Raw genomic sequence first — 27,233 nt, 5'->3', positions numbered from 1 at the left:
TATATATATATATATATATATATATATATATATATATATATATATATATATATATATATATATATAATGTCTCACATCTCCAAGTGTCTCCCAACATACATACATCTCAGGATATCTTTAACTTTGCAACATTGCATACGTGCACGTAACGACGCACATCATCACATCTTCTATGGTCAAAATTAGAGACGCTCCACGAACTTTAAGTTTAAAGGTTTGTCACCCGCCAGAAGAAGCCTCATTCTTGGCTTCAGTGGCCTGTCACTGTTTGGCTCCAATATGAAATTCTGTACAACCTGTAAAGGAGAAATTATGTTAGCACTTAACAGTAAAGAACAAGGCGTACTGAACCAAGTGTGCCAGATAGAGGTTCTCATTGATATTTCGCCAAGATGCGGCTGTTCGGTCTTTTTAAAGAATTAAAAAAGAACAAAACAAATCTTCAAAACAGTAAATAGTTTAAACCATGTGTAAACTTTAAATGCACTCCATGCAACTTTCTACAATTTTTAAGCCTAACGTTTCACTGATTCTAATTGTTCGTTAACATATCCGAAGGTTAAGAATATAAGATAAGGAAAACCGCTATCAAATTCAAAGGCTATATACACTCAAGTATACTCACGTTTACAAATGATATCATTGATAAGATAAATCATTCTTAACTATGACCATTAGAGAAATCAAATATTTGTTGCAGTGTGCAGATGTACAATGAATTAATATGACAATAAGTGTCCAGTAAGCCTTTTTGCCCTCCTCACGAGCCTCTATTTTCAAAGGGTTCGTACGGATTTGAAGGCATTACACAGCGTTTGTTATCCAAAATATCCTATACACGTAACGTTCATGTATAAAAAGCATCACGATTTAGCAAATATTGTATAGACAAGTGGAATTTTATGAGCATAAGCATATCACAATTAGGTAGACAGTTTTAAATACAATGTATGCAATTATCTTTATATCTTACCTTGCCAAACAAAGATGCATTTCAAGTTCAGCTAGTCTTCTACCGATACACTGCCGTGGTCCCGTGGCAAATGGTAGGGCAGCAAACTGATTGAGTCGTGGTATGGGCTTGTCTGATCTCAGCCACCTTTCTGAATAAACTTGTCCGGATTATCAAAGAATTGTGGGTCACGTGACATTAGTCCTACGTGGACTATCACCGTAGTCTAGGACGCAAAGTATACATAGGATACACATTAGTTGTTCTGGTGGAAACAAATAAAAATCTCGATGTAGCTGATAAAGCAGACGATGGAACTTATCAAATCCATTGGCCAAATGTTCACACGCCGATGCAGGGCATCGTTCCCGAAAACAAAACAAACTTACCCCGGCTGGCACGTGATACCCGCCGAGAATAACGTCAGATGCGAGGATACGGGTGAAGAAAGGCGCTACAGCATAAAGCCTGTTCAGTGTTAAAATTCAAACAAAGATGACATGTCAGTTTACAAGAATATACGTGACTTAGAAAGACAATAGGACGCGTTTCCTTGAATGTTATATATTTAGAACTCCGGAAGAATTTTGGCTTAAATTCTCCGGAAGAATTTAAACTTTTATCAACATGTTTTCGGCTTAGCCAACAAGACAATACTGTCAAAGGTAAAAATCTATGGAATACTTTTTAGTGTAGTTTATGTAGTTGATCTTATCTCAGTACGTTTTTCAATAATTCCTGGGCTTATGTGCATTATGCCAATAGTCAGATACATATGGTCAATAAGTGAAGAATTATGACATTTTTACAACTTAGTTCATTCATAGATCAACTGACACCCCGAAAATGTTACGCCTTTTCCATTTTGGCATCCTCTCAGGGTCAACGCGAGCGTTTTCACATCCAGTGGCTGTACAGATGAGATTTTCTCATCGAACATTCTGCTTTTTAGGTTATTTTACCAGAACATATCGCGATAGTATAAAATGTCGAATATGTTTCACAAGGTCGAGATCTATATATTCAACGAAAATTTTAAAGTTCCTGTAATGCATTATCGACAAATAAATTGAACACTTCAATAAGTACAGAAGTTTACATGTCGTCACCCACGTGCTCTTCAAAGCCGACAGTAGTTTCCAAAAGACTCTATTTAAGGTAGAAAACTTTCATGAAAGTCACTGTGAGTTGAATCAACTGTTTATGGCAGTCGCAAATTTCAAAACCTGTGGAAGTGAAATCTTATACGTTCTGAAGCCCTCTCTGCTACCAACAAAGATTGGTTGTGCCATAGGCTGAGGCGAAAGTAGAATAATTAATTAAATAACAAATTTCCCTAACAAGAGTATGGACGAGGACTGTTTAAGGTAAATAGAGTCTTACTGTGAAACTTTGACACAATGCTTTCCATCATTGTATCTTGAAAAGTACATTGCATATTTGAGAAGACATGGATGGGACCGTTAAATGGTTAAATCACAGGGACAAAAGTAAAACATCAGTCACCTCATACTCTCACGAATGACAGCTTTCAGATAATGTAAATGTTTCAAGTGTTCCTGGGTGATTTTATCTCCTTTCTTCACCACTCCAGTAATTTCCTCGTGCAACTTTTCTTGGACATTTCTGTTCCAGGCCAATAAATCCAGTATCCATACCATTGTACTTGATGTCTTTTCAAAGCATTTAAAAACAACGCCAATAATATCATGCTTCGATTGTGATCACAATTAAGTAGTATTGACAGAATATTGTTCATAAAGCATATCCAGTATTACACTGGTCAGAGGTTTTGCAGAACCTGCGTTTCTAATCCTAGCCAAGCATTGAATAATTTATATGGACGTATGGAAAAAACTACAAAATATCATGATAAATATATGTTTCTAATTACGGATAACATACGGTAGTACATACTATAGAGCCAAAATGAAAGCCAGAATGATCTATTATGATTATACTAGTAGTTCCTCGAATAAAATTGTCTTTTGTAAAACTGGAAACTGCTACTGTGTAAGAGATTGAACATTTTGATATCCCCTCAAATACACTCAACACTCAAATCGTCCAGAATAGTTGTGAGCAAAAAGCTCAAATTTCTTACTGTATCAACGGCCGCACCAAAAAGCTCTGCTGTACTGGCCAGTATTTCGCCGTCTGTGAGTTTTCCACTGTCATTCATGTATGGGATGATATGACGTATGTGTCCATCATCATCGATGTTTGATTCATCGCTGGATCTCTTCCTTGCGGTAATGCTCTCCTTTATGTGGAATTCGGCTGCAAACAACAACATCAAAATTGTTGCGCGGATTATATTTCAATTTAGAAAGGAGTAGCTTTACCTATGCCAAGCTGTAGTAATCTCATTGATTCAAGGCATATATAAGAATATCACGATTTGTAAATATGTCAAAAAGACTAAAGCAGAATTTGATGCAGACTTACTGATATCAAAAATTGACTTGGCCGCCTGCCTTACATTTTTCCATGCTGGAAGATTCAACTTCACTTGCAGTTTGAGTGGCAAGAAGAACAAGGCTTCTGAATAGGTAAAGAAGTCCTTAGAGGCTTTTATAAACTCCTCTGACAAGGGATCAACCGAATCGGATAACAATCCCAGACGTCTGTTGAACAATATTGCAGCCATGCCTGTAAAAGATAGAAAAACGAACAGATAAATATAGCTACAACGATGTCAAGACGCTCATATTCATGACAATAATGATAATACTTATCATCATCATCATCCAAATTAGCACAGGCTCTTGCAGCTGTAATGAAGACATGGTGTTGATAGACTGCTTAAATACACGGAATTGATTGAATATTTAGAAAAGCCAGGCGTGCATCAGTAGACAATTGCCATGCCATCCATGGAGGTTACAAGCGAGTATGCAAATAAAAAATAAACATATCTCCGATACTTTTGATCAGAGCTACATCTGACTTAACTTACGACGCAAACCTTCGACTATTTTAACATGCATGATAAAATTGCTGCTATTGACAATTTTAGCTACTACAATGTTACGTTGCCGGACGGAAACCCAACAAACATTAACGCATACAGAAAACGTAAATAGCCCTTTTACGAGCAAACAATACAACATCGCAGGTCGCAATACCTTCCATGGACCAACGTGCTAGTTCATCGTCCATAGTACTGGAACTCTTGCCGGTCGTTGCGGGTACGCGACGGATCTTGGCGATGAGATCATCAGAGACTTCATTCAGTGTGTCTGTGTGTGATGCAACTTCCTTGGGTCGAAGTAATGGCTTCAGTAGAACACTACGATGACGCTGCCAGTCCTCTCCTTCACTGTGTAAATTAGTAGACAAAATACAGTTGATACAGTAAATGCTATAGAAAATACAACAGGTAAAATTTCTGAAGGGCCCTTAAATGGATTGCTGCAAATAAACACAATTTTCTGCATCTTTTAGGAATATGAATATAAGGACCTCGAACTTCATTTCTAAGGGTTAATTTTATATGTATGGTATAAAACATCCGCTCATTTATTTTGGGTTTTGCTCATTTTAAGAAATCTAAAAAATGAACAATGTCAAGACCAATTTTTGGCGAATTAGAAGGGAAAAACAAAACTTTGGACATGTGAAAACTTGTGTTTCTTACCATGGAAGAGAATAGTCTCCTTTTTTCAACTGCAAAAATTAAAATGTCTGAAAACATAGCATTAAACTTCATTTTGAGGATGGCAATTCAGTAAATCTTTCAATTTCAAGTTTTTTCCATAAGTAGAATAGTTTACATTAAAATTATAGTTTTTGAAATACCTGTCTCAAGTCATGACTTTTTTATAACCTAAAATCAAGGTTGGAAGGCATCTTCACTATGGAGCATTTTTCATCATTGAATTTATAAAACCTTAATATAAAAATCTACAAATGGAGAAGAAAATTGCTCAATTATTGCGTTTGGCAGTATCTAGTATGCCGAGGTTAAAAAAAATGATTCCAGTGTGGTTTATTCTTTAATTTTATTAAAATGTATGAATATGTTTCTCATTTTAGGATAATATGTGTAGTACAATGAAATAATGCACATCAACAATCATTTTTTAAATTTAGCCATAGGTTTTTATTTAAAACATGCACACTCCATAAAAGTATTCCACATAATTTATTTTGATTGCATTCAAAATCAAAATAAAATGTAAACCATCAACAGGTAGCCTTTAGTAAAATGTTTTCAGGCGAAAGCAACTGACTCAAGAGTCTAGCCATTGGAACACTGTCAACTGGTAGCCTTAAGTAAAATGTTTTCAGGCGAAAGCAACTGACTCAAGAGTCTAGCCATTGGAACACTGTCAACTGGTAGCCTTTAGTAAAATGTTTTCAGGCGAAAACAACTGACTCAAGAGTCTAGCCATTGGAACACTGTCAACTGGTAGCCTTAAGTAAAATGTTTTCAGGCGAAAGCAACTGACTCAAGAGTCTAGCCATTGGAACACTGTCAACTGGTAGCCTTAAGTAAAATGTTTTCAGGCGAAAGCAACTGACTCAAGAGTCTAGCCATTGGAACACTGTCAACTGGTAGCCTTAAGTAAAATGTTTTCAGGCGAAAGCAACTGACTCAAGCGTCTAGCCATTGGAACACTGTCAACTGGTAGCCTTTAGTAAAATGTTTTCAGGCGAAAGCAACTGACTCAAGCGTCTAGCCATTGGAACACTGTCAACTGGTAGCCTTTAGTAAAAAGTTTTCAGGCGAAAGCAACTGACTCAAGCGTCTAGCCATGGAACACTGTCAACTGGTAGCCTTTAGTAAAATGTTTCAGGAGAAAGCAACTGACTCAAGCGTCTAGCCATTGGAACACTGTCAACTGGTAGCCTTTAGTAAAATGTTTTCAGGCGAAAGCAACTGACTCAAGAGTCTAGCCATTGGAACACTGTCAACTGGTAGCCTTAAGTAAAATGTTTTCAGGCGAAAGCAACTGACTCAAGCGTCTAGCCATTGGAACACTGTCAACTGGTAGCCTTTAGTAAAATGTTTTCAGGCGAAAACAACTGACTCAAGAGTCTAGCCATTGGAACACTGTCAACTGGTAGCCTTAAGTAAAATGTTTTCAGGCGAAAGCAACTGACTCAAGAGTCTAGCCATTGGAACACTGTCAACTGGTAGCCTTAAGTAAATGTTTTCAGGCGAAAGCAACTGACTCAAGAGTCTAGCCATTGGAACACTGTCAACTGGTAGCCTTAAGTAAAATGTTTTCAGGCGAAAGCAACTGACTCAAGCGTCTAGCCATTGGAACACTGTCAACTGGTAGCCTTTAGTAAAATGTTTTCAGGCGAAAGCAACTGACTCAAGCGTCTAGCCATTGGAACACTGTCAACTGGTAGCCTTTAGTAAAATGTTTTCAGGAGAAAGCAACTGACTCAAGCGTCTAGCCATTGGAACACTGTCAACTGGTAGCCTTTAGTAAAATGTTTTCAGGCGAAAGCAACTGACTCAAGAGTCTAGCCATTGGAACACTGTCAACTGGTAGCCTTAAGTAAAATGTTTTCAGGCGAAAGCAACTGACTCAAGCGTCTAGCCATTGGAACACTGTCAACTGGTAGCCTTAGTAAAATGTTTTCAGGAGAAGAAGCAACTGACTCAAGCGTCTAGCCATTGGAACACTGTCAACTGGTAGCCTTAAGTAAAATGTTTTCAGGCGAAAACAACTGACTCAACAGTCTAGCCTTGGAACACTGTCAACTGGTAGGCCTAAGTAAAATGTTTTCAGGCGAAAGCAACTGACTCAAGAGTCTAGCCATTGGAACACTGTCAACTGGTAGCCTTTAGTAAAATGTTTTCAGGCGAAAGCAACTGACTCAAGCGTCTAGCAATTTGAACAGTCAACTGGTAGCCTTTAGTAAAATGTTTTCAGGAGAAAGCGACAAACTGAAAGTCTAGAATTATTGAATTGTCAACTGCTACCCTTTAACCCTTTGAGCACCAATGTAAATTTCTGTCGCCTTTATAAAATATATCCTAGTCAATTTGTTTAAGATTTAGGCAAAAATTTTGATAAAAAACTGTAGCTAGTAAATAAGACTGACCACAGGGGCTCTGTAAGCCATGATCATGGTACAGTGTTAATTACTGTAATGTATGCAGTATGCAGTGCGCCCTCTATTGTGAACCGTTGTTGGATTTTGCCTTGACCTTCACACTGTTGCACACTAAACGTCTTATGAGGTCATCGTGTGGCATGCCAGAGGTTACCGTGGAGTGCACTTTATATACTGAATACATAGTTAACACTTTACCGTCAATCCTGACTTACAGAGCTAGGTAACAGGCTGAGAGAAGTGAACAAGGGAAAGGCTGGTACACAACGAAATAGGTTTATATTCTTTATTATCTGTTCATTGGCCATTGACAAGCCCCTGTGGACTGAAATAGCAGATGACAGTCTCTAATGACACTGGGTAGTTTGGTTGGGTAGGTATGACTTATGGTCATTTCTCATAATTCAGAACAGTATTGAAACTAGTCTTTCATTTGTCTCAATCTTTCATTTGTCTCATTTCAAATTTATTACACATCACTTTCCTTAAATTAAAAATACCGTCAAGGACAGTGTGCTCACATTCGGTTTGAATTGGTAAATTCAAGAAATATTTAAACCAGAAAAACAAGAATGACAAAAGCAAATAAGGTCAGCAACTTAGGTACTGGAGGTCATCTTTAGGAACATGTATATCAACTTCTATAGCAATGGGACAAGTAGATCCTACATACATAAAGCAAATGTCAACAAAAAAATTAGCCAGAGAAGCTTGACAAACAGAAAAGGTGGGAGATTGGGGAAAAAATAAAGAGTGGGAAAAAATGTACAAGGGATCTGGTAAAAAGTAATGCTACCTCATCAATCTTCTAGCCCTTACCCCCTCCTGAATATCAAATGTTCACCCCCTTACATAAGACCAGCTTGCGGGAAATGTATTTACAACCTTGAGGATGCTTTAATTAATGCTATGAGTGCTATCATTTGAATATAAACAACACTTAAATCAGTTACAGATAGGGAAATGCCTTCCACTGTGGGGGGGATTACGACATCTGGAATTATCCTGGATCCAAATTTCTCATCAGTTCTTGTGTGTCTTACATGCAAAAGTTGTAAAAATTGGTTCGGAATTAAAAAAATTTACCTCAACGTTGTTTTTCTGGATCAAATTTTCCTACAAATAGATACCAAATATGACAAAATTATGTTCACAGCCTTCAAAACTCTCTCACAACATATCCTGGGTTGGTGTAGGTCATTAAGGTCACGAACTGTTAAAATTACCTAAAATATAAACATTTGGGGGTTTCCCAACACTTTGACCAGAAAATTTATCTAATAACATACCTCGGGACTTCTGTACCAAATTACAAAGCTATCAAACAAGTAATTTTGAGAACAAGTTTTCTTGACCAAAAATGACAAAATTGTCTTAAAAATACAACTTTGTATATTTCAAAACAATTTCCACATATCTAACTATTGTCATCAATAAAATTGATATTACGCTACGCTGACTTGACCTAGTTTCTCGATGTTGGGGTCACTGTCATTTTACAAGTTTTTTTGCTTATCGTGCAATCGTTCTTTTGCATTCTTGTCATCTTTTTTTTATTTCGCGCAAAGTTTTTAAAAATATGAATTTGGATTAACTTTTTGGTCGCGAAATGATGTCTACAGTGCCATGTGACGTAAACAGGTCAGGCGATTTCCAAGATGGCGGTCGATGTGTGGGCTTTGACCGTTTCGCGCTGATTTCAAGTTCAGGTCTCGTTTTAAGGTTCGCTAAGGAGGCAAATTACTAAAGTTTTAAAACGACAGGGGTTTCATAAATTTTGGTGACGATCATTCGTGCAAATACGTCTGAAATTTCTGTTATGGTAAACCGTAACAGTCCCTCTATTCATTGGGACCATGACCGTAATGTGTTTATGTGCTCAAAAATTCGCTGGGCATGGGGTACACAGCCCTGTGATTGTGTGGCATTTTTGCTCTGTATAATTTCGTAAACAAGTGACGCAATGTTTCATCGCAAATGTTTCTCCATGCAATGAGAGTACCAGTTGAATTTTTACAACTGAAGTTGGACTACTGAAGAAAGCAAGATGTGACCGTTCAGTTTTCATGTATGAATTTATTGCAGTTCATGGTGCCACCTGTAAACTTAATTGTTTATTCCACTGATATGTATGTTCATGCAGCAGTGTGTAAGTAAATAAAAGGCATATTAAATGACTACAGTTTGCAGTGACTGTTTCATTTGTGTACATGTATTTAAATATATGTTAATGTATGCAAATTAAATATGTAAATTTTATGCAAATTTCCGACATGCTTGCCCTTGATCCTAGGGAGAACACTGCTGTTACAACTTCTCATCCATTATACAGTAACTACTGATACAAGGTATTTAAGGTTAATGACCACAGTATGGAAAAGTTATTGGAAATTCTATTTCTTTGACAGAGGGAGATTGGGAGGAAGCTCAACGAAGATATCCAAAATATGCAACTAGGGAATACCTGAAACGCTACATGAAGATGTCATTCAAGCCCATTCCTCCAGAATTCAAAAAATGGTGTGACCACCTTAAAACACAACGAAGAACCACGCATGAAATCCAAATGGGGATAAATGGCAAAGATGGTGCCCAAGCATTTACCATTAAAGGGGATGTCGGAAGAATTGGTAATGACCAGCTGAAGGAAGGCTATTCTGAATTCAGTGGGTTTCAGCTGGCTGTAATGGATCTACCTAAGGTAATTATGAAATGTTTGATAACAAAGTCTAAAGAATATTATTCAGAAATTCACCATCAGCTGATATTTAAAATTTGGTAATGAGATATACGGTGCAACAAAAACATGACTTTTTCCGGTTATGTTTTTACTGCAGCTAATTTTAATACAAGTTAACATTTCAACTAAATTGTATAATTAATTCCCTGTTTGAATTGAATCAAGATAATGACTTTGTTTGATACTGATTCTGGATCTCTGACCTCTTGTGAGGAGAAAAGGGTTTTCGATCAAGTATCATGATTAATTCATTAGTCCAGAAATACTTTCTACAATTGGTACGGAGTAGTTGGAAACAAGTTTCCCATGAATCAAACTATGTCCAGGAACCCCCTAAAGGTAGTTAAGAACTAACTGTGTTCATTCTCTGTTTCGTACAACATTTTTAATAGGTATGGTCTACGGAAGAGCTGAAGGCACTGTTCATTTCCTTGCATGCCATTAACATGGCGAATTCGGTTCCTTTTTTGTGGTTGTAACATGTGATATTGCTCAGATGGCCATGGTGAAAGATGGAACTATAAAATCTGGTAACATAGAGAATGTGGAATTTGCCTATTACTATGTTAGCAACACTGATACTGGTTAGTATAAAATTTGTTGGTTTGCTGTATTTATGTTTATCTTTTTATCTGACCACTGGCAGTATTTAAGCTAAGTACAATATATTTTGAATACCGGCAGGTACAAGTGTATATGCCACTCTATATGGACTGCTGCTATGGTCAATCTTATAGGGTTTTTTGACAGGTTAATGTAACTTTTTCATGTGTTTGACACTTTTCCCCCAGTGTCAACTGGCAAGACCCCAATTGAGTTTTAATTTGGATGCATTTAAGAAAAAAAAACCCACTGCAATTCATATGAAATTTCATCAGGCAGGAGCCTGAAAATATACTTCCTGTTCTGATCTAATACATATTACATATTCTTTTGAAATAGGATCTGCAGTGACTATGGCTCAGTCAGTGTTTGGAGTTGTGGTGTCCTATTGGTCACAACAGGGCACAGTTACTGCAAGCCAAGTAAACTTTGATGGAGGATTTTCTCATCATAACTTTTGGTCATGTACGATGGAAAAACTATATCGTGGAGAAGATAGAGAAATTGTCACGAGAAAGCAGAAGCCAGTTGACTTACTGAATCAGCTGATAAAACAATTCAGCCCTGAAGATGGTTTAGTCTTTGACTTGTGCAGTGGGATTGGTAAGTGTAATCTGTGATGTTAGATAATGCAGCTAACATGAACATGATGTTTATCTCATTTGAATTGAAAAGATGAAAGTGCAAAAGAGAGCTTTGCATAAAATCGGATTCCATGTGAAGCTCTAACAAAGGAATATTTTTTAACATGATTTTGTGAACTGTGGATACCTTGACATTTCAGTCATAGTAGATAAGCGAAATTAACCAAACCTCTTGCCAAAGGAGATAGGCAAACCGTGCACCCACTGCTGTCCCGAGAGATTCAAATTTACCGGTTTAAGTTATCAGAGACAAACACTGCTTTGCCCATTTGGCCATGGAACTATACACATCAGAAAGTAGATTCCTGTCGTTTATTCCCAAAATGTACAACAGATACTCGTAACTTTGGTTGAGCAAGTGTGTGCTACTTAATCAAAGGGGTTCCCCCATCATCAACTTCATGAATATATTCATGGGAAAAAGCGCTAAGCTATGCACTTTTATCTTGTGTAAAGAAGGGACCATTTTCCAATGGGTATGGCATTGTTCATCCATTCATAGTCCCAGTAACGCCAGGGTATGTGCTCTTGTGTGTGAGCAAACGAACAAGGCAATACACGTTGGGAAATGGTCCTGTCATATCACGTGATGAATGTGCCAAGCTTGGCTTTTTTTCCCATGAATCAATATCCATGAAGTTGATGAAGCCCTAGAATACAACTTCTGCTACAATTTTTAGCCATTTTCGTTAAAAATTGGGCATGTTATAAATAGTCAAAGTGGTGTCTCTTGAATAACATACCCATAGCTAGCACATATTTAAAAATCAGCCTTGGTTAAAGTCTCCTTTAAAGTGTAACTATGGACTTGGAGAAATCACAGCAATGAAATTTCATAGTTTGTCAGTAAAATACATACATGTATATGGGGTATGTTTCAATTCGAGCACCTGACTCATTTCATATTTTCATCTAATATATCTGTTTTCCCTTGCAACAACAGGATCAACTACTGTGGCAGCGTTACAGTGTGGCCGATCGTGCATTGCCATTGAAAATAACACCTACAAATACGACAATCTTGTCACAAGGCTGCTAATAACCTTCAACACAAACGATTTCAACGATTCAGAAGACACTGCTTCATAATTGCTTTGAAAGGTACTGTATTAGCTGACTATCTATTTATGTGATGTCCATCTTGTGCACAAACTAGAGCAGAAAGGCAGGGACTTCAATTTTACTCTTTATGATCCATAAGGGAACATAGGTTCAAAAAGTTTAGTGTCCTTTTAGTACATACATTATGTATATTGTAACTTGCTGTGTAATAGATATCAGATCAATCCTACAACAGATTACAAGTGTAGTGGTGTTGTTCCAAGTGAGAATGGGGTAAATTTATGTAAAGATTATATTAACCCTTTCACCACCATGGTTTGTCCCACATCCATTGTTTTCTGTGGTAAAGTTGGACCTGTATACAGGGAACTGGGGGTGAAAGGGTTAAACTTGAAAATGATCTTAAAGTCAAGAACTTGTCTGATAACTACCATGACACTACCATGATCATCTTGTAGGTGACTTTAGTTGAGCCTGTTTAGCCGTGATAAAGTTATAGCAACATTGCCTTGATTCTTTTAAGTGGTAATTTTTAACTTTCCTATTTATTTTCATAATTTTTTTTAAAGGCACAGTAGCTGTAACGTGTGACCCTATCCAAAATATGCAACTAAGGAATACCTGAAACGGTACATGAAGATGCGATTCAAGCCAATTTCTCCAGAATTCAAAAAATGGTGTGACCACCTTATTAGTACTTTGTGCCCTGTGGGCACAAGGTACTAATGTGATGACGCGGCCCAATATGGCCAACATAGTGGGCCGTATGCTGTGGACGCAGGTATCTCAGAAACGCTTCAGTAACTTTTTCTGAAATTTGGTCTGGTGGTCACTTGGGCATGTATCTCAAACGGTCTTTTTTCTTTTATTGATTGAATCATTTTCTGAAAACCACTATTTTCACTTTTTCCTCAAAACCACTGATTTGATTATTGTGATGTTTGGCATGGGTGTTCGTATAGTTGAAATACCGTCAGAAATGTTCAAAATTTGGTGATACATGCCTTACATTATTTTTAAACAATATTTTTATCCATTTTTATTTTATATTTACTTGATTTTGCCTCACTTTCGCTAAAGCTACCGTCTGCGCATGCGCACAACTGTAGGACAAAATCTGAGTTGAAGAATCGAAACGGACGCCATCTTGTTTCTCGGTATGGGCACATTTTTTACGTTGTGAACGTTTCACTGTGTATTTCAATGTGTTCTATAGTTATGCAGTTGACAGTGATGCACTTTTGCAGCTGTTGTGTATTTTTTGGTACGAAAGGCGCCTTTGATCGACTGAAGAATGATGGCCTCCGTAGGCGATAAACACCGGTACTGGCAGGCATATCAGTTCTACTGAGGAAGTAATCCACTGGCCCGTATACGTCAGGGGCTCACTTAGGGGAGAACCACTTGATTTCTGGGGGGGGTATGGAGGATTTCGAGGGAAAAAAAATTGTCACCAGGTGAAATAAAAGAAAAAAATTAAGCCTGTAATGGCTTGAGAAAAAAATATTCTCATAACAGACAGAAATAAAAAAGGAATTGTCACAATGCTGTTGAAATGAGCAAAATTTTGGAAACTTCATTCTCATGTATTCTTTGCTGGCATGCTGCCAAAGGCACGCAAATGTTTTTACCACAAGTAATTCTTATGTGTTTTTTTCCAGCACTTATGATATAAGCATTCACTACTTTACACCTCGGTGCACTCGATGTTTTCCTTCCCTTTTCTGACCCAAGAAATCATGTTTCAGGATTTCTGTTGCAATATCTCAATGGTATAGGCAATATCTAGATGGGACTATTTGACTTCTGTAAATCGTGAAAATTTAAAACACAAGATAGGAGTCAATAAACTAGTGTTAAAACCAATACATTATTCTCTCAATATAAATATGTTAGAAAGATTACAAGTTGACAATGAAAATTGAGGAACAACAAATTTAATGAAATACAATGTGTGAGCCTTGTTTCTCTGACCACAAAAGATAACATCTCCCCTGAGAACTTAAAAGGAATTGACTGTTTTAAAGAAAAGCAGGTATAGTACTGATCACAGTTGATTTGCCAAAAAAGTGTTCTATAATTTAAAGTTATATAATAGACTTTCCATTTTGTTTGTCATTTGTTGGAATGTAAAATGAATAAATAAAAACATCCTGTGATATGTGAAACACTGGCTTAAATTTGAAAAATTGCACTGCTACTCCATTTGAAAAAAAAAATTGATGCAGGTCTGACTGTAGAAATAAAAAAATGCTGTCTCTCTAACAAAAAAAAAGTTCCAATACCCACTTCCTGCATACCCCCCCCCCCAAAATCAAATGGGTCTCCCCTTAATATGCGCATGCGCACATAACAAGTTAGCGTTGTTTCTGTTCAAGGACTTTAAAAAATCAAACCGACACCATCATGTTTCTCGGTCAGTTGCGAATTTTGACGTTTTAAAGGTTTTAGCGTATATTTGATTGCTGTCATGTATTTTTTGGCACGAAACGCTCCTTCGATAGACTGAAGAATGATGGCCTCCGTACTCGGTACTCCCCAGTACCGGCGAATCCATTGCTTTTAATAGTGAGGCAATCCCACCGGCGGCCCGTACTAATAGCTGGGTGAGAGCGAGGGAATGCTCTGTCCTTCTACCTCCGGCCTCCATGTTATAACAAACTAGCGTCTTTTTATGTTGATGTACTGTCCTTTCGACACAGCGATAACTTTTAGTTTTCTGTTGCTTATTTTGGGTAATTTCGACAGTTGTGCATTGATTTTGACATCATTTTTTACTACGATCGCTAAAGTGTGTGCTTTTAAAGTTTTATGTTGACCGATTTACTGAGGAAGTACGCGCACTTCAGAATCACGGCATAATCCGACATGGTAATTTGGCATGATCATCAGATCATACACGATCCCAGATTGCACTTTAGCAAGGTCACGATAACTAATGTTGTTTGTTTCACTGTCGTTTAATACTTATATTTCCACTAAAAGACCATTAGAATTTCCTCCTGGCTACTTTAAAATCGTGCACTGGCATGCATGTAGTTGTCAACATCACTATGCTTTAATGTACAGTAGACTCTCGTACTATGAATATATCGACTGTCACTGCATGTGTGCAAATCACTCCATATCATATCAAAAAATGTAGTATTGCGACGTTTGAGCTGCCAGAAGCCAGAATTTACAGTTTACGAGAAAGTTATCTTACATGTAAAACTCAGTTCTACTGTGAACAAAATGCAAGCTATGTTGTATAACTATCGTGAATAGCATAATATTTTGTACCTATCACCGTGTCAGAAAATCAGAAGGAAATAACCAGTCAGACAAACTGTGGTCAGGATGATACTGTCCAATTTTAATATTTGTCTCTCGGCACACACCAGATGCTCATGACTGTAAAACAACATTTCCATATAATTGTATATTCAGTTTTTATATTTAGTTTGCTTTTCACCATATTCTATGTCCTTCCCTGCACTACATAATTCAAAATTAAATATTGTTTTTGGCCTATACATACTTGAGCGGTAAGCTTATTTAGTCTCATACATTAAGGTTCCAAGACAAGAAATATGACCTTTTTAATCTCACAATTCTCTAACGGATAATAAACTCAGAACCCCCGTAAAGTATACATTTTCTGAAAGCCTACATGTATGGGAACATTTTGGTAACCACAGTGTCACCATTGTTTACATAACTATCACGTGACAAGATAATTTGCATAACCTTTCAAAAGTCGGTTTTCCCTATGTTTTGTCTCAATACTTCAAAATATCTGACTCAAACTTGCTGGAATGCAAGCTGTCACAATGCTCTTTCAAAGTGTGTCTCAGATTTTTTATATCTTGCTTAGTTTTTTTGGAGCACAATTTTAAAGAAATCAACTATGGTAAAATTCACTGCTCTGGAAGTTTTTCTGGCATAAAAACTGTTTAAGAAGGTTTAAAAAAATTCTGAGACACACTTTTGAAGACCTGTAGGATAGCTTGCATTCACATGAATTTCAGCCACATATCTCAAAGCATTGAAACAAAACATAGGGAAAACCGATTTTTGAAAGGTTATGCAAATTACCTGTCACGTGATAGTTATGTAAACAATGGTGACACTATGGTAACCAAAATGTTCCCCTATATCTAGGCTTTCCGAAAATATACAATTTACGGGGGTTCTGAGTTTATTAAACACTAGAGAATTGTTAGTTTAAAATGGTCAATTTCTTGTCTTGGAACCTTAAAGATGCACTGTTGACCTACAGAGTCCAAACTTTTTATCATTGTATTGTAGATAGGTGTACACTCCAAATACTAAGTACAAGTGTGGTGAGTGTAACAAGCAAATGTTTTTTAGTCAATGGTTCATATCAAGGTTGTTGATACTTAGAATCCACACTTGAACTTATGCTGGAGCGGTAACCAACCAGTTCAAATAACTTTCATTTATGTCAAAACAATTTGACTTTTTGCCAAATTTCACATTTATGGCAATTAATAAACAGTAAGGAGGTACAAAGGACGTCGGTGCCCCCGGGCCCCATGTATTGTCCCTGCTATGTAACTGTAATTGTATTTTTCAGAATAAAATGTTCATAAAGGTAACAGTGTTTTCAGTTTTGTTATTCCAGTCAAAATAATATCCATACGTTAAAATTGAAATGCATACAATGAAAGAAGTAACCAAACTGACCAAGCACCTACCCTTCTACATCTGATAAGCATTCAACAGTTTTATTTTAACTTTCACTTACACAGAAAGATAGCCTATCGATAAAAATTAGTTTTCTCTACCTACACGATATTGAAACATGATTATACTACTTATTTTCAACCAAAATTTATCAAGGAAATTAAAAAAAATATAAAACAAATTTTTTCATAAATCATTAAGGTGCCTCAGTTTTTAGTTACTTTTTTGCCAAAGACACTCATTTTAGGTAATATGCACCCCGAAAGTTAAAGACTTAAACTTTTGCTCAAACTTTCCTCAGAAACTTTCAACCATTCTCTTACCAAAGCAAGAATAAAAATCCGGGGTCAACGTGCAAACTTTTGTACTAGAGAGACAAATAACTTGCTATTTCTCGATATTTGAAATCCAAAATGGCTGCCATCCCTGTGTTAACTCTATGAGAAATAATAAAATTTTCGATTTTCAAAAAACTAAGATGGTGAAAACTTTTCTTTTGCCAAGAGCTTCAAAATGAGCCCCCACAAGTGGTTGGTCAGAAGAAAATTGATAAAATTTGAAGGCCTGAATTTCTGTCCCCGAGGTGCGTTCTATCTTAACTGGAGACCAGTGTTTTCAACATGACATGTGAAGGATCTGGTGTCACCAGAATCTACACCCTAGACTTTGGCCGTAGTCTGTTTTTTTCGCCTCAAAACACCTGACAAGAAGCACATGAAGTCAGCATGTCAAAATACAAAAATTACCCCTACCTTGGCTTCAGTCAGTTGTTTTCGCCTGAAAACACCTGACTAAAATCATCTGAAGTTAGCATGACAGAATATAAAAATTACCCCTACCTTGGCTTCAGTCAGTTGTTTTCGCCTGAAAACACCTGACTAAAATCACCTGAAGTTAGCATGACAGAATATAAAAATTACCCCTACCTTGGCTTCAGTCAGTTGTTTTCGCCTGAAAATACCTGACTAATATCACCTGAAGTTAGCATGACAGAATATAAAAATTACCCCTACCTTGGCTTCAGTCAGTTGTTTTCGCCTGAAAACACCTGACTAAAATCACCTGAAGTTAGCATGACAGAATATAAAAATTACCCCTACCTTGGCTTCACTCAGTTGTTTTCGCCTGAAAACACCTGACTAAAATCACCTGAAGTTAGCATGACAGAATATAAAAATTACTCCTACCTTGGCTTCACTCAGTTGTTTTCGCCTGAAAACACCTGACTAAAATCACCTGAAGTTAGCATGACAGAATATAAAAATTACCCCTACCTTGGCTTCAGTCAGTTGTTTTCGCCTGAAAACACCTGACTAAAATCACCTGAAGTTAGCGTGACAGAATATAAAAATTACCCCTACCTTGGCTTCAGTCAGTTGTTTTCGCCTGAAAACACCTGACTAAAATTATCTGAAGTTAGCATGACAGAATATAAAAATTACCCCTACCTTGGCTTCAGTCGGTTGTTTTCGCCTGAAAACACCTGACTAAAATCACCTGAAGTCAGGATTTCATGAAAATAATATGCAGGTAAAGTCCAAAATAATGAATATGATATGAAATAATTAATTTTATAATGGTGAAGGCAGTATTGTGATGCAGTATGCAAAAAAATATATTTTTCCAAAAAGAAAGCAAGATTTTTTTAAAGTTATTTGTTAATGCAATAAATGGTGATGACTTTTGCAAAATTTCAAGACTCATTTGATAAAAGTAACCTAAACCGCTCAAATTCTCAATTCAAAGTGGGCGAAAATTGATTTTTAATGCCCAGGATCAGAGGAAATAGACATTTGGAATTTAAACCCTATAAAAAATGTAATTCTGTAGGATTCCCTTGTTTTCTAATTTTTTTAACCTCTCAAAAGTTGGAAAGGAGTAAATGAGCTAAACCCAAAATAAATGAGCGGCTGTTATAATTAGATCGCCTATTCCTCTGTCGTATCAGCATGAGTGTCATTTGTGCTGCGTCGGACATGAGATGAAGTCGAGCGTTCGATGTAGCACAGATGACATGAAAGCTAATACGACACAATGAACTTTCGATATTGGGTAACAACCGATTTAGGGACCAAGCACAATTAACGGCAGGGGGGCCGGAAGAGAAAATGGGGGAGGGGGGGCACGAAAAAAAATGAGTGTTCTTGGGGTGGGCCATGAAAATTCCAGGGAAGTTAAGGGGTGGGCCACCAAAATTTTTTACACCATGACAGACAGAGAATATTTTTCAGCATTTTTGTTCCTTGTTGAAGCTGGAGTTCCTTGTCAAACTTCTTGTAGCATGATGAAATACCAACTCTTAAACCTCACAATGCAGTTGTTATGTGTATAATGAGCAATATTATTATTGAAAATTGACTTGAGCTTGTTAGACTAACTTGGAGATGTGCAGTGAACACTGTCATCATTAAAAATAATTCATGTCTAAATCAATGCTTCAACTATAACAACTATAACAGCACTGAATGGAATTGTAGATTGTTTATAAGGTATTTGGTGATTTCATCATTCTTTGAGATTAAAATAGCACAACACAATACTGAAAAGTAGCTGTAGGTGTTACAAGTAGTAAAGATTGAACTTTGTGTTATTTTGTTTGTTTATTATTTATATATTTATTTGTTTATTATTTATTTCAAGAATGCAAGAATGTTGTTTTCACTAAAGCATATATTAAAAGTTATAAGGATTAGGGGCCGTCGATAATAAAACTGACGCACAAGAAACGTAATTCCTTCGTTTTACTTGAAACCCCCTCCCTCCCCCCTCAAAACGAAAGTTCTTATGCGAAATCAATTTCGTATTATGATGCTGTTTCTGACAAACCCACACGCACCTCTCCGATCCGCACGCCCATGAAAAATACCGGACGGGCACATGTATTTCGCACGTAGGAAAATGCTTCAATACATGTTTCATATTAAACAAGTCATCGTTGATGACACAGTCCCCACTTATTAATGGGTACTTTGATTACAGGTCCTCAGAGAGGATACAGTCCTCTTCATTAGGTCTGTGATAAAAGTACTTTGAATAAATTCGCTTGATACATGTCTGAGTTGTAGTTCAGGACATGAAAAAATCGTAATAAAATGGCCACATGGTGGCCATATTGGATCGTATCACAAAACAAATCAATGTGCAAATGTATGACATAGGTCACTGTCCTTGTACCAACTTTGATTAAAATCGGTTGAGATATGCCTGAGTTATGGCTTTGTACATGAAAAAATCATAACAAAATGGCCGCCTGGCAGCCATATTGGATCGTATCACAAAACAAATTAATGTGCATATGTATGACATTGGCCAATCTCCTTGTACCAACTTCGAATAAATTCGCTTGATACATGTCTGAGTTATGGTTCTGGACATGAAAAAACGTAATAAAATGGCCACACGGCGGCCATATTGGATTGTATCACAAAACAAATCAATGTGCATGTGTATGACATGTAGGTCAATGTCCTCGTACCAAGTTTGAATAAAATCGGTTGAGATATGCCTGAGTTATGGCTCTGTACATGAAAAAATTGTAACAAAATGGCCGCACAGCGGCCATATTGGATCATATCACAAAACAAATTGATGTGCATAGCTATGACATTGGTCAATGTCCTTGTACCAACTTTGAATAAAATCTGTTGAAACATGCCTGAGTAATGGCTCTGTACATGAAAAAATCGTAATAAAATGGCCACACGGCGGCCATATTGGATTGTATCACGAAACAAATCGACGTGCATATGTATGACATAGGTCAATGTCCTTTTTCCAAGTTTGAATAAAATCGGTTGAGATATGCCTGAGTTATGGCTCTGTACATGAAAAAATCGTAACAAAATGGCCGCCTGGCAGCCATATTGGATCGTATCACCAAAAAAATTGAAGTGCACATCTATGACATTGGTCGATGTCCTTGTACAAACTTTGAATATAATCAGTTGAAACATGCCTGAGTTATGGCTCTGTACATGAAAAAATCGTAATAAAATGGCCGCCTGGCAGCCATATTGGATCGTATCACAAAACAAATCGACGTGCATCTGTATGACATATGAAGTAATCCTTGTACCAAGTTTGAATGAAATCGCTCCAGGCATCTCTGAGATATCTGCGTGAACGGACGGACGCACGGACGGACGCACTGACGCACACACGCACGCACGGACATGACCAAACCTATAAGTCCCCCCGGACGGTGTCCGTGGGGACTAAAAACCATACAAGTTTTTATTTCACCTTCATGTCTTTTCATTGTATTTTCTGTCTCCGTATTTTGTAGTCATTCTGTTCTCGATGAATGCGAAGGTAGTTTGAGTTCTCGCTGCATAGACGAAAACAATAGAAAATCCTTATGCGATTTTGACGCACAAAAAAAACGAAATTAGCTTTTACCCCCTCCCCCCTAAACGAAAGAATTACGTTTGCCATGCGTCAGCTTTTATTATCGACGGCCCCTTATATATATGTGTACAACTTTGTACCTATGTAATCTTTCTTTTTTGGGGAGGGGGCCACAAAAATTTTGTTGCCGGTGATGGGGGCCACTAAAATTTTTACTGGTGTTAGGGGGGGGGGGGCTGTAAAAAATATATGCACCACATATTTTCTCTTCCAGCCCCCCTGCCGTTAATTGTGCTCGTTCCCTTGTCATACACACATGCTCAGAATTTTACAAATGATAGAGAAAATCTTAAATTTTTAGGCTTTACTTTCATTCCACCTTACGCATAAAATGGAAATATATAAATAGGCTTCATATCTCTCCCATTCATTAACTAAAAGAAAAAGTTAATACCACGCACTACAAATCCCCCATATCTCAATGAACTCATAAGGTACCGGGATTCCAATGCAGTCGCACGGGAAGAGCTTGTTATGGTGCAATATGCTATTACAATCGTTACCGATCATAAACTGTCCTTTACATCTCTCCCGATTTCGGTCTGCTCAATCGATGCATGTACCGGAGAGAGGTTGACCGTTTTGTTTGTTTACACTGAGAGTTGACTTGTCAACAGGCGTCGCGCGCACGGCATGCTGCCATGTCTGTCCGGACTCGCAGGTAGACCATGCTGTGAGAACAGAATGTTTGCTAGAGATTGTCTAAAAATTACAGTAACTTACGCGAAATAACCACGGGATAAAATTACAAGATTCAAGTTATTTTTCCAGAATTTAGCAAATTGAAATATATAATTTTCCTCAAAGCCCTTCAAATCTTCATGTCTGCAACATTACATCGCAGACGGAGAGTGACATACAGCTTGTTGTTTACTTTGTTTACCATCAAATGACAAAAAAGAGGGACTGTAGACAAATGTAGTTGGGAACAAACTGATGACCTTTGTCATGCATATCTCGACGTTAACCGTAAATTATCAGGGCCGATATTATACGGTAAACGTCACCAGGACGGAACGATATTAGCGTGGGCATACAATAGTTTTCTACGTACAGATAAACGGGAAAGCTATTCGTTGTCAATTACATAACCCTGCATGTCATGGTATATCTGGATTAAATGTAACTGAAAGAAAGTATATACGATTACGATACTATGTACCGATTGGAAGTATGAAATCACAGTGTATTATCCTCAACAAACCTGGCCATATGCAGTTTTATCAAAAATAACTCGAAATCAATATATCTGACAATGTCCTTTTAATGTTAGATTAATGAGCCAATTTTGACAAATATCAGACGGTCTAAACAAAATTGCTGCTGTGCGGTCATATAAACGTATTAACGATCATTTCGTGGTTAAAATTAAACAAGCTTGTCCCTACTCAAACCCTTTATGACATCATCGGTTACTGTTATGAGTTGATAGTGGGCCATGGACTCGACTAGTCTACAGTGGACGATTTCTATGGTCCAAACCCGATAAAGTTATATTTTACCGTAATACCTCTCTTGTTACTTTTCTCTTGTATTTGTATCTTTATCTGGTCAAATAAACAATTTCTTATTGATGTAGTTGCACTTCTGGCATATGCATGACATGGGGTCATGTCCTTATACGAGCACGGGCAGACATGATCCAAGCCTTGAGTTCCCGCAGAAAACCGATTATAGTGTTACCGTTGGTCTGAGTCATACTGGCATTAAAATAGTTTTCAGATGATGTAGTTTTCTATGTAAATCATTATCTACATATCTCCGTTAGAGCACTATTTTATTTAAATGAGAACTAGTAAAGTATGCACTCACTGCAATACTTACTCTCTTCGTGACGATCACTGTTTTAATCACTACGTCAGCTAAATGTAATGTGGTAGAGAGCTGTGTTTCACATGCATTGCATCATTTTGCTTGACAGCATGCAGGGCAGGGGATGTGTATTTTTAGCTGGCAGGGAGCAGATTTCAGGTTTGTTTTGGTCGGGCAGGGCACTGCCAGATATTGGTTGACTTTGGACCGGGAATGGGGAAAACAAGGAAAGCAATTTTTCCAGGGCAGGAGAAATCGACAAGTTTTTTTCGTCACAGGGCAGAGGAGCTTCAAAAATTCACAATGGGGAGGGGAATCACGCAAAAATATGTGGGGAGTGGTTAAAAATTAAGTTTGAGGGCGACAGGGTAAGTCGAAAAAATTTCAGTGGGAGGGCAAATAATGAACAGCTAATTAATTAGCCTCTGGACGTAAAATTAGTCAGTTCACATTACTTGCCATGCACAATATATCTTGTCATGATGGCCCCTTTAAAAGTGCATTGTTCGCTGGCTGCACGTGCTCTATGTCAGATTTCTGACACTAGTTCTGCGTACAAGACGGTAATGCAGTCAGTAAATGAACGAACCAATTTAACTTTCGGATTACTGATCAGTAAGCAAGCTATATGCAATCCTAAATGAAGTTTATCTGGAACTAGCCTACTCAGACTAGTCTGCTAACTGCACGAGGTACAGAAAAGTAAACCGACCAAAACATTATAAAAAGTGTGGCGAACGTGTATGAATCGTCGAACGCTGTAACCTTTGTACAGGCTAATAGCATACGAGCAAACGGGACACTGCATTGTATGACCCCTTTCAACAACAACTGTTGGCTCTCAACACATAGGGACTTTGCTTTAAAAATAAATCATATAAACCTACAGATATAAACAAATCTACGGCAAACTTACGCTAGAAAGACACCGAGCGAATATCCTCCCATTTTTCTGTAGAGTAACCATGGTTCCATCGGCAACCGACGGGGATATTTGCCCTCGGCACGAACAACAGCTTCGGTTGCGCTGGGATCGGCTACCACAACTCCAGAGACAACTCCGATACTTTCCTTCCAACAGGACCTAAGGTGTTTTCGACGCCATGTGAAGTATTTATCAAGCCTCGCTAGACCACCATTGCGAAACACATTGATGTAGGTAGCAAGCTTGCTCTGTTGTCCAGGTATAGCTTCAAACGGTTTGACTTCGCTCTCCTTGATCAGCTTCGGTCTGTCATCGCCTTTATCTACAGGCTGTGCTACTGTTGTTGACCTTCTGACGGACGAAGTGAGTGAGCTCTGGGACTGGCAACAAGTCTGGCCTCGTCTAGTAAGCAAAAGTGTTAAAACTCGATTTGGAGACAACGCCATTACCACTGTGAGAAGTCACCTTATTGTAGAGAACCACAGTCTATGTGATGATACCGACATAAAGAGACTGAACTTTGTTACCCTTCAAGCTGAAAGAAGGCGAACTGTGAACTCTAACCTTATTTGCATGTGATTTACATCGATGTTTGGTTTCCAGCAGTGCCGTATACAGTGTTTCCAGGCCCGGGGAACCTTGTCCTTCAGCGCATGTCAGCGACACACTTTGCCTTGGTCATCACATATGCGCAGAGAAGCGAAAGGCCAGGAAAGCGAGAATAGACATTGTGGCCAAAATGTGGCATCCGACACGACATCTATCAACAAACTTAATACTCCGAGATACCTAGTAATATTTTCCCATTCGCAGCAGCGCTTGCCCACCTCATTCCCCCATTTATGATCCAGTTAATATTTTATCAGTCCCACGACATTTATACATTTCAAGGAACTTAATCATTTTACAACGATGTTAAATCTTCCCACAACAAACGTTTTTCCCATAAGTCTAAATGCCTGCTTAATGCTCTTCTCACTGTCATATCGCATGAGTAATGTCGGTGTTTTATGTTCTTGTTGTTTGTTTGTTTGTTTGTTTGTTTGTTTGTTTATGTTGCTATTGGTAATAAAACAGAAGAAAAGACGTACTTTCTTTTTGTTGATTCAATTTTACTGTTAACCTCTTAAATAAGTGTGAAAGAAAATGATAATTAAAGAGCTTGCAAGGCGTTGAGGTGACAAAAGGATAGAGTACAGCGTCAGTGGCCATACTTTCCTAAATACACACAAGGGATAAAAGCTTCCACTGTAAGTGCCCACGTATCAATTTTTCAAGGCACTGAAAATAACCCCATCCCTTTCGCCAGTTATCGAATTAAGATGGTAGTATGAGATCAGACATTAAAGTAACTTACCTAATTTTGGCTTTATTTTACCAACTCTCCAGAAAATCTGTGGGAAAACGGCGAATTTCATGACCTATCACGATATATTCAATCTTATTTGAACCTTCCGGTCACGACTGTAGAATCTACGCCACTCAACCATCTAAATGGAACAATCGCATGGGCTGTAAAGACTGCCTTGGCCAGCTATGACGTCATTAAATTATTTTATATCAAGTCCAACTCAACCATGAAAGGTCCCTGCCGGTTTTTTCATCATTTAAAAGTAGAATCCGATACGATATATAAGGAGAGTGCTCGTATTCGGGCTTTACCCTATACATAAATCGCAGGTAATCGATGCAGCGGTTCATAGAGAAATCTGAAGTTTTTCGCAAACATACTAAATTTGCAATCTTTACTATTTGGCATTTATTCTCAAAATAGTTCATTTGATGATGACTCATTTGTTGCTACTCGCATTACTTCCACTGGGAGCTGAATATGGCAGCAAGCTATTGTGTAGCGACAGTACGTGTTAATAAAGTAAAGAGACCTAAACAAGATTGCGGCGTTTATACTCTGCGTGTGTACTTGAATGTACTATCAGTGATATTTTGATGAAGTAAGGTTGGTACTATCAATGATATTTCGATGTAGTAAGGTTGAAGTATAGACACACTCAGGGAACAATCTAGTCAGAAGTTTGTCGCTAATCTGAACGACTTTTATTACTTCGTTTGAATGACTAATAACTGTTTGATTCGAATAAAAACATGAGCATTTGATTCGTTTGATCTCTGCAAGTAGCATATCAGCACTGTTGGCTACAACTGCCAGGTATTGGGGACACAGCTATCAGTAATCACCAGCAGCGTTCGACAGTTTCTGAAAACGTATACCACTAAGGTTCTGTGGATGTATCAACCTTTCATGACATAATTGACCAGATTCTTTCAAAGCTTAACCGTTCTACATCATCTACATGGATGCAGACGACCTTAATAATAGAGTACTCCTGGAACACTAAATATCGCACCGATTGCGTTTGTCCAAAACGGGATGTTGGCATTTCTTAAATATTGATGCTTTAATTTAATTCGGTTCGCAAAAAGGTGTGACCCTCTAACCCCTTATATCGTCTGTATACTATTGTATCTAAACACTGTAAGCCTTATTCATGTGAACCACTGAGGTGATCTTCTTAAATGAATTTTACAATAACCAAAAGAGTGTCATAATCGTCACCACAAACCCTAGTCTTCATGATATCCTTTCTGGGGTTATTGTTTCCACTTTTGATCATCAAACATTTCTAACCAAGTGGAGAAATAGTAAACAGTAATTTGCCATGTGCTAGCTGCAGATCCAATACGCTCATCTTCTTGAGTACTATGTTAATTTGAATAAGTGTCATAGTATAGATATACGTTACTGTAATATTGAGCAGACTAAGCTGCAAATTTAACCCCTTACACACAGAATCTCTAGGAGCCCTTCACTTTGCAAGAAGAAAAATTGGCATGTTACTATTCAGATGATTACATCATCCGCGGTCAAAATCAGGTGCGCTCTAGGAACTTCATATTCAAAGATTTTTCGAAGAGATTCATTTTAGGCTTCAATGGCTGGCAACTGTTTGGCTTCAACAAATAACTCTATACAATCTGACGACGGAAAAGGGATATGAGATGTAAGACAGAAAGAAAGGGCATATGAGATATTGAAGCAATAAAGCACACCAAGCGACGGTATACCACGAGATTTTGACCAGTTCACGACATATATGCACGAGCGATAGCGAGTGCATATATGTCGTGAACTGGTCAAAATCGAGTGGTATACCGTCGCTGGGTGTGATTTATTGCAATTATATCATAACAGTATATTGAAATTCTAGCGTGGAACGTCAAAAACGGATTTTTCCTCAAGCTGAGAGCACGCGCGTATGCCAGCCGTGGTATATCGCCAATATACCACGGTTCTTTTCGCGC

The 27,233-nt window shown here is 37.7% G+C and overlaps 2 protein-coding genes across 2 annotated transcripts; one reads left to right on the top strand and one right to left on the bottom strand.

Annotated features, from left to right (window-relative positions):
- Positions 1-980: 980 nt before the first annotated feature.
- Positions 981-24,358, bottom strand: LOC139151394 (cytochrome P450 10-like). The gene is made up of 7 exons (XM_070724208.1): positions 23,904-24,358; positions 4,081-4,274; positions 3,401-3,604; positions 3,057-3,232; positions 2,459-2,625; positions 1,342-1,420; positions 981-1,178 (listed from the first exon to the last, which is right to left on the bottom strand). Exons 1-7 carry the CDS (start codon positions 24,356-24,358, stop codon positions 1,092-1,094), a joined length of 1,362 nt encoding a protein of 453 aa, XP_070580309.1. The 3' UTR covers positions 981-1,091.
- Positions 10,245-12,951, top strand: LOC139122630 (uncharacterized). Its single transcript, XM_070688247.1, has 4 exons — positions 10,245-10,354; positions 10,713-10,976; positions 11,961-12,118; positions 12,649-12,951. Exons 1-3 carry the CDS (start codon positions 10,267-10,269, stop codon positions 12,104-12,106), a joined length of 498 nt encoding a protein of 165 aa, XP_070544348.1. The 5' UTR covers positions 10,245-10,266; the 3' UTR covers positions 12,107-12,118; positions 12,649-12,951.
- Positions 24,359-27,233: the final 2,875 nt, after the last annotated feature.

This window comes from Ptychodera flava, chromosome 1 (assembly GCF_041260155.1).
Source record: "Ptychodera flava strain L36383 chromosome 1, AS_Pfla_20210202, whole genome shotgun sequence".
Classification (NCBI taxonomy): Eukaryota; Metazoa; Hemichordata; class Enteropneusta; family Ptychoderidae; genus Ptychodera; species Ptychodera flava.
Note: the sequence above shows the minus strand (reverse complement) of the source record. Positions and strands in the feature narration are given on the sequence as shown.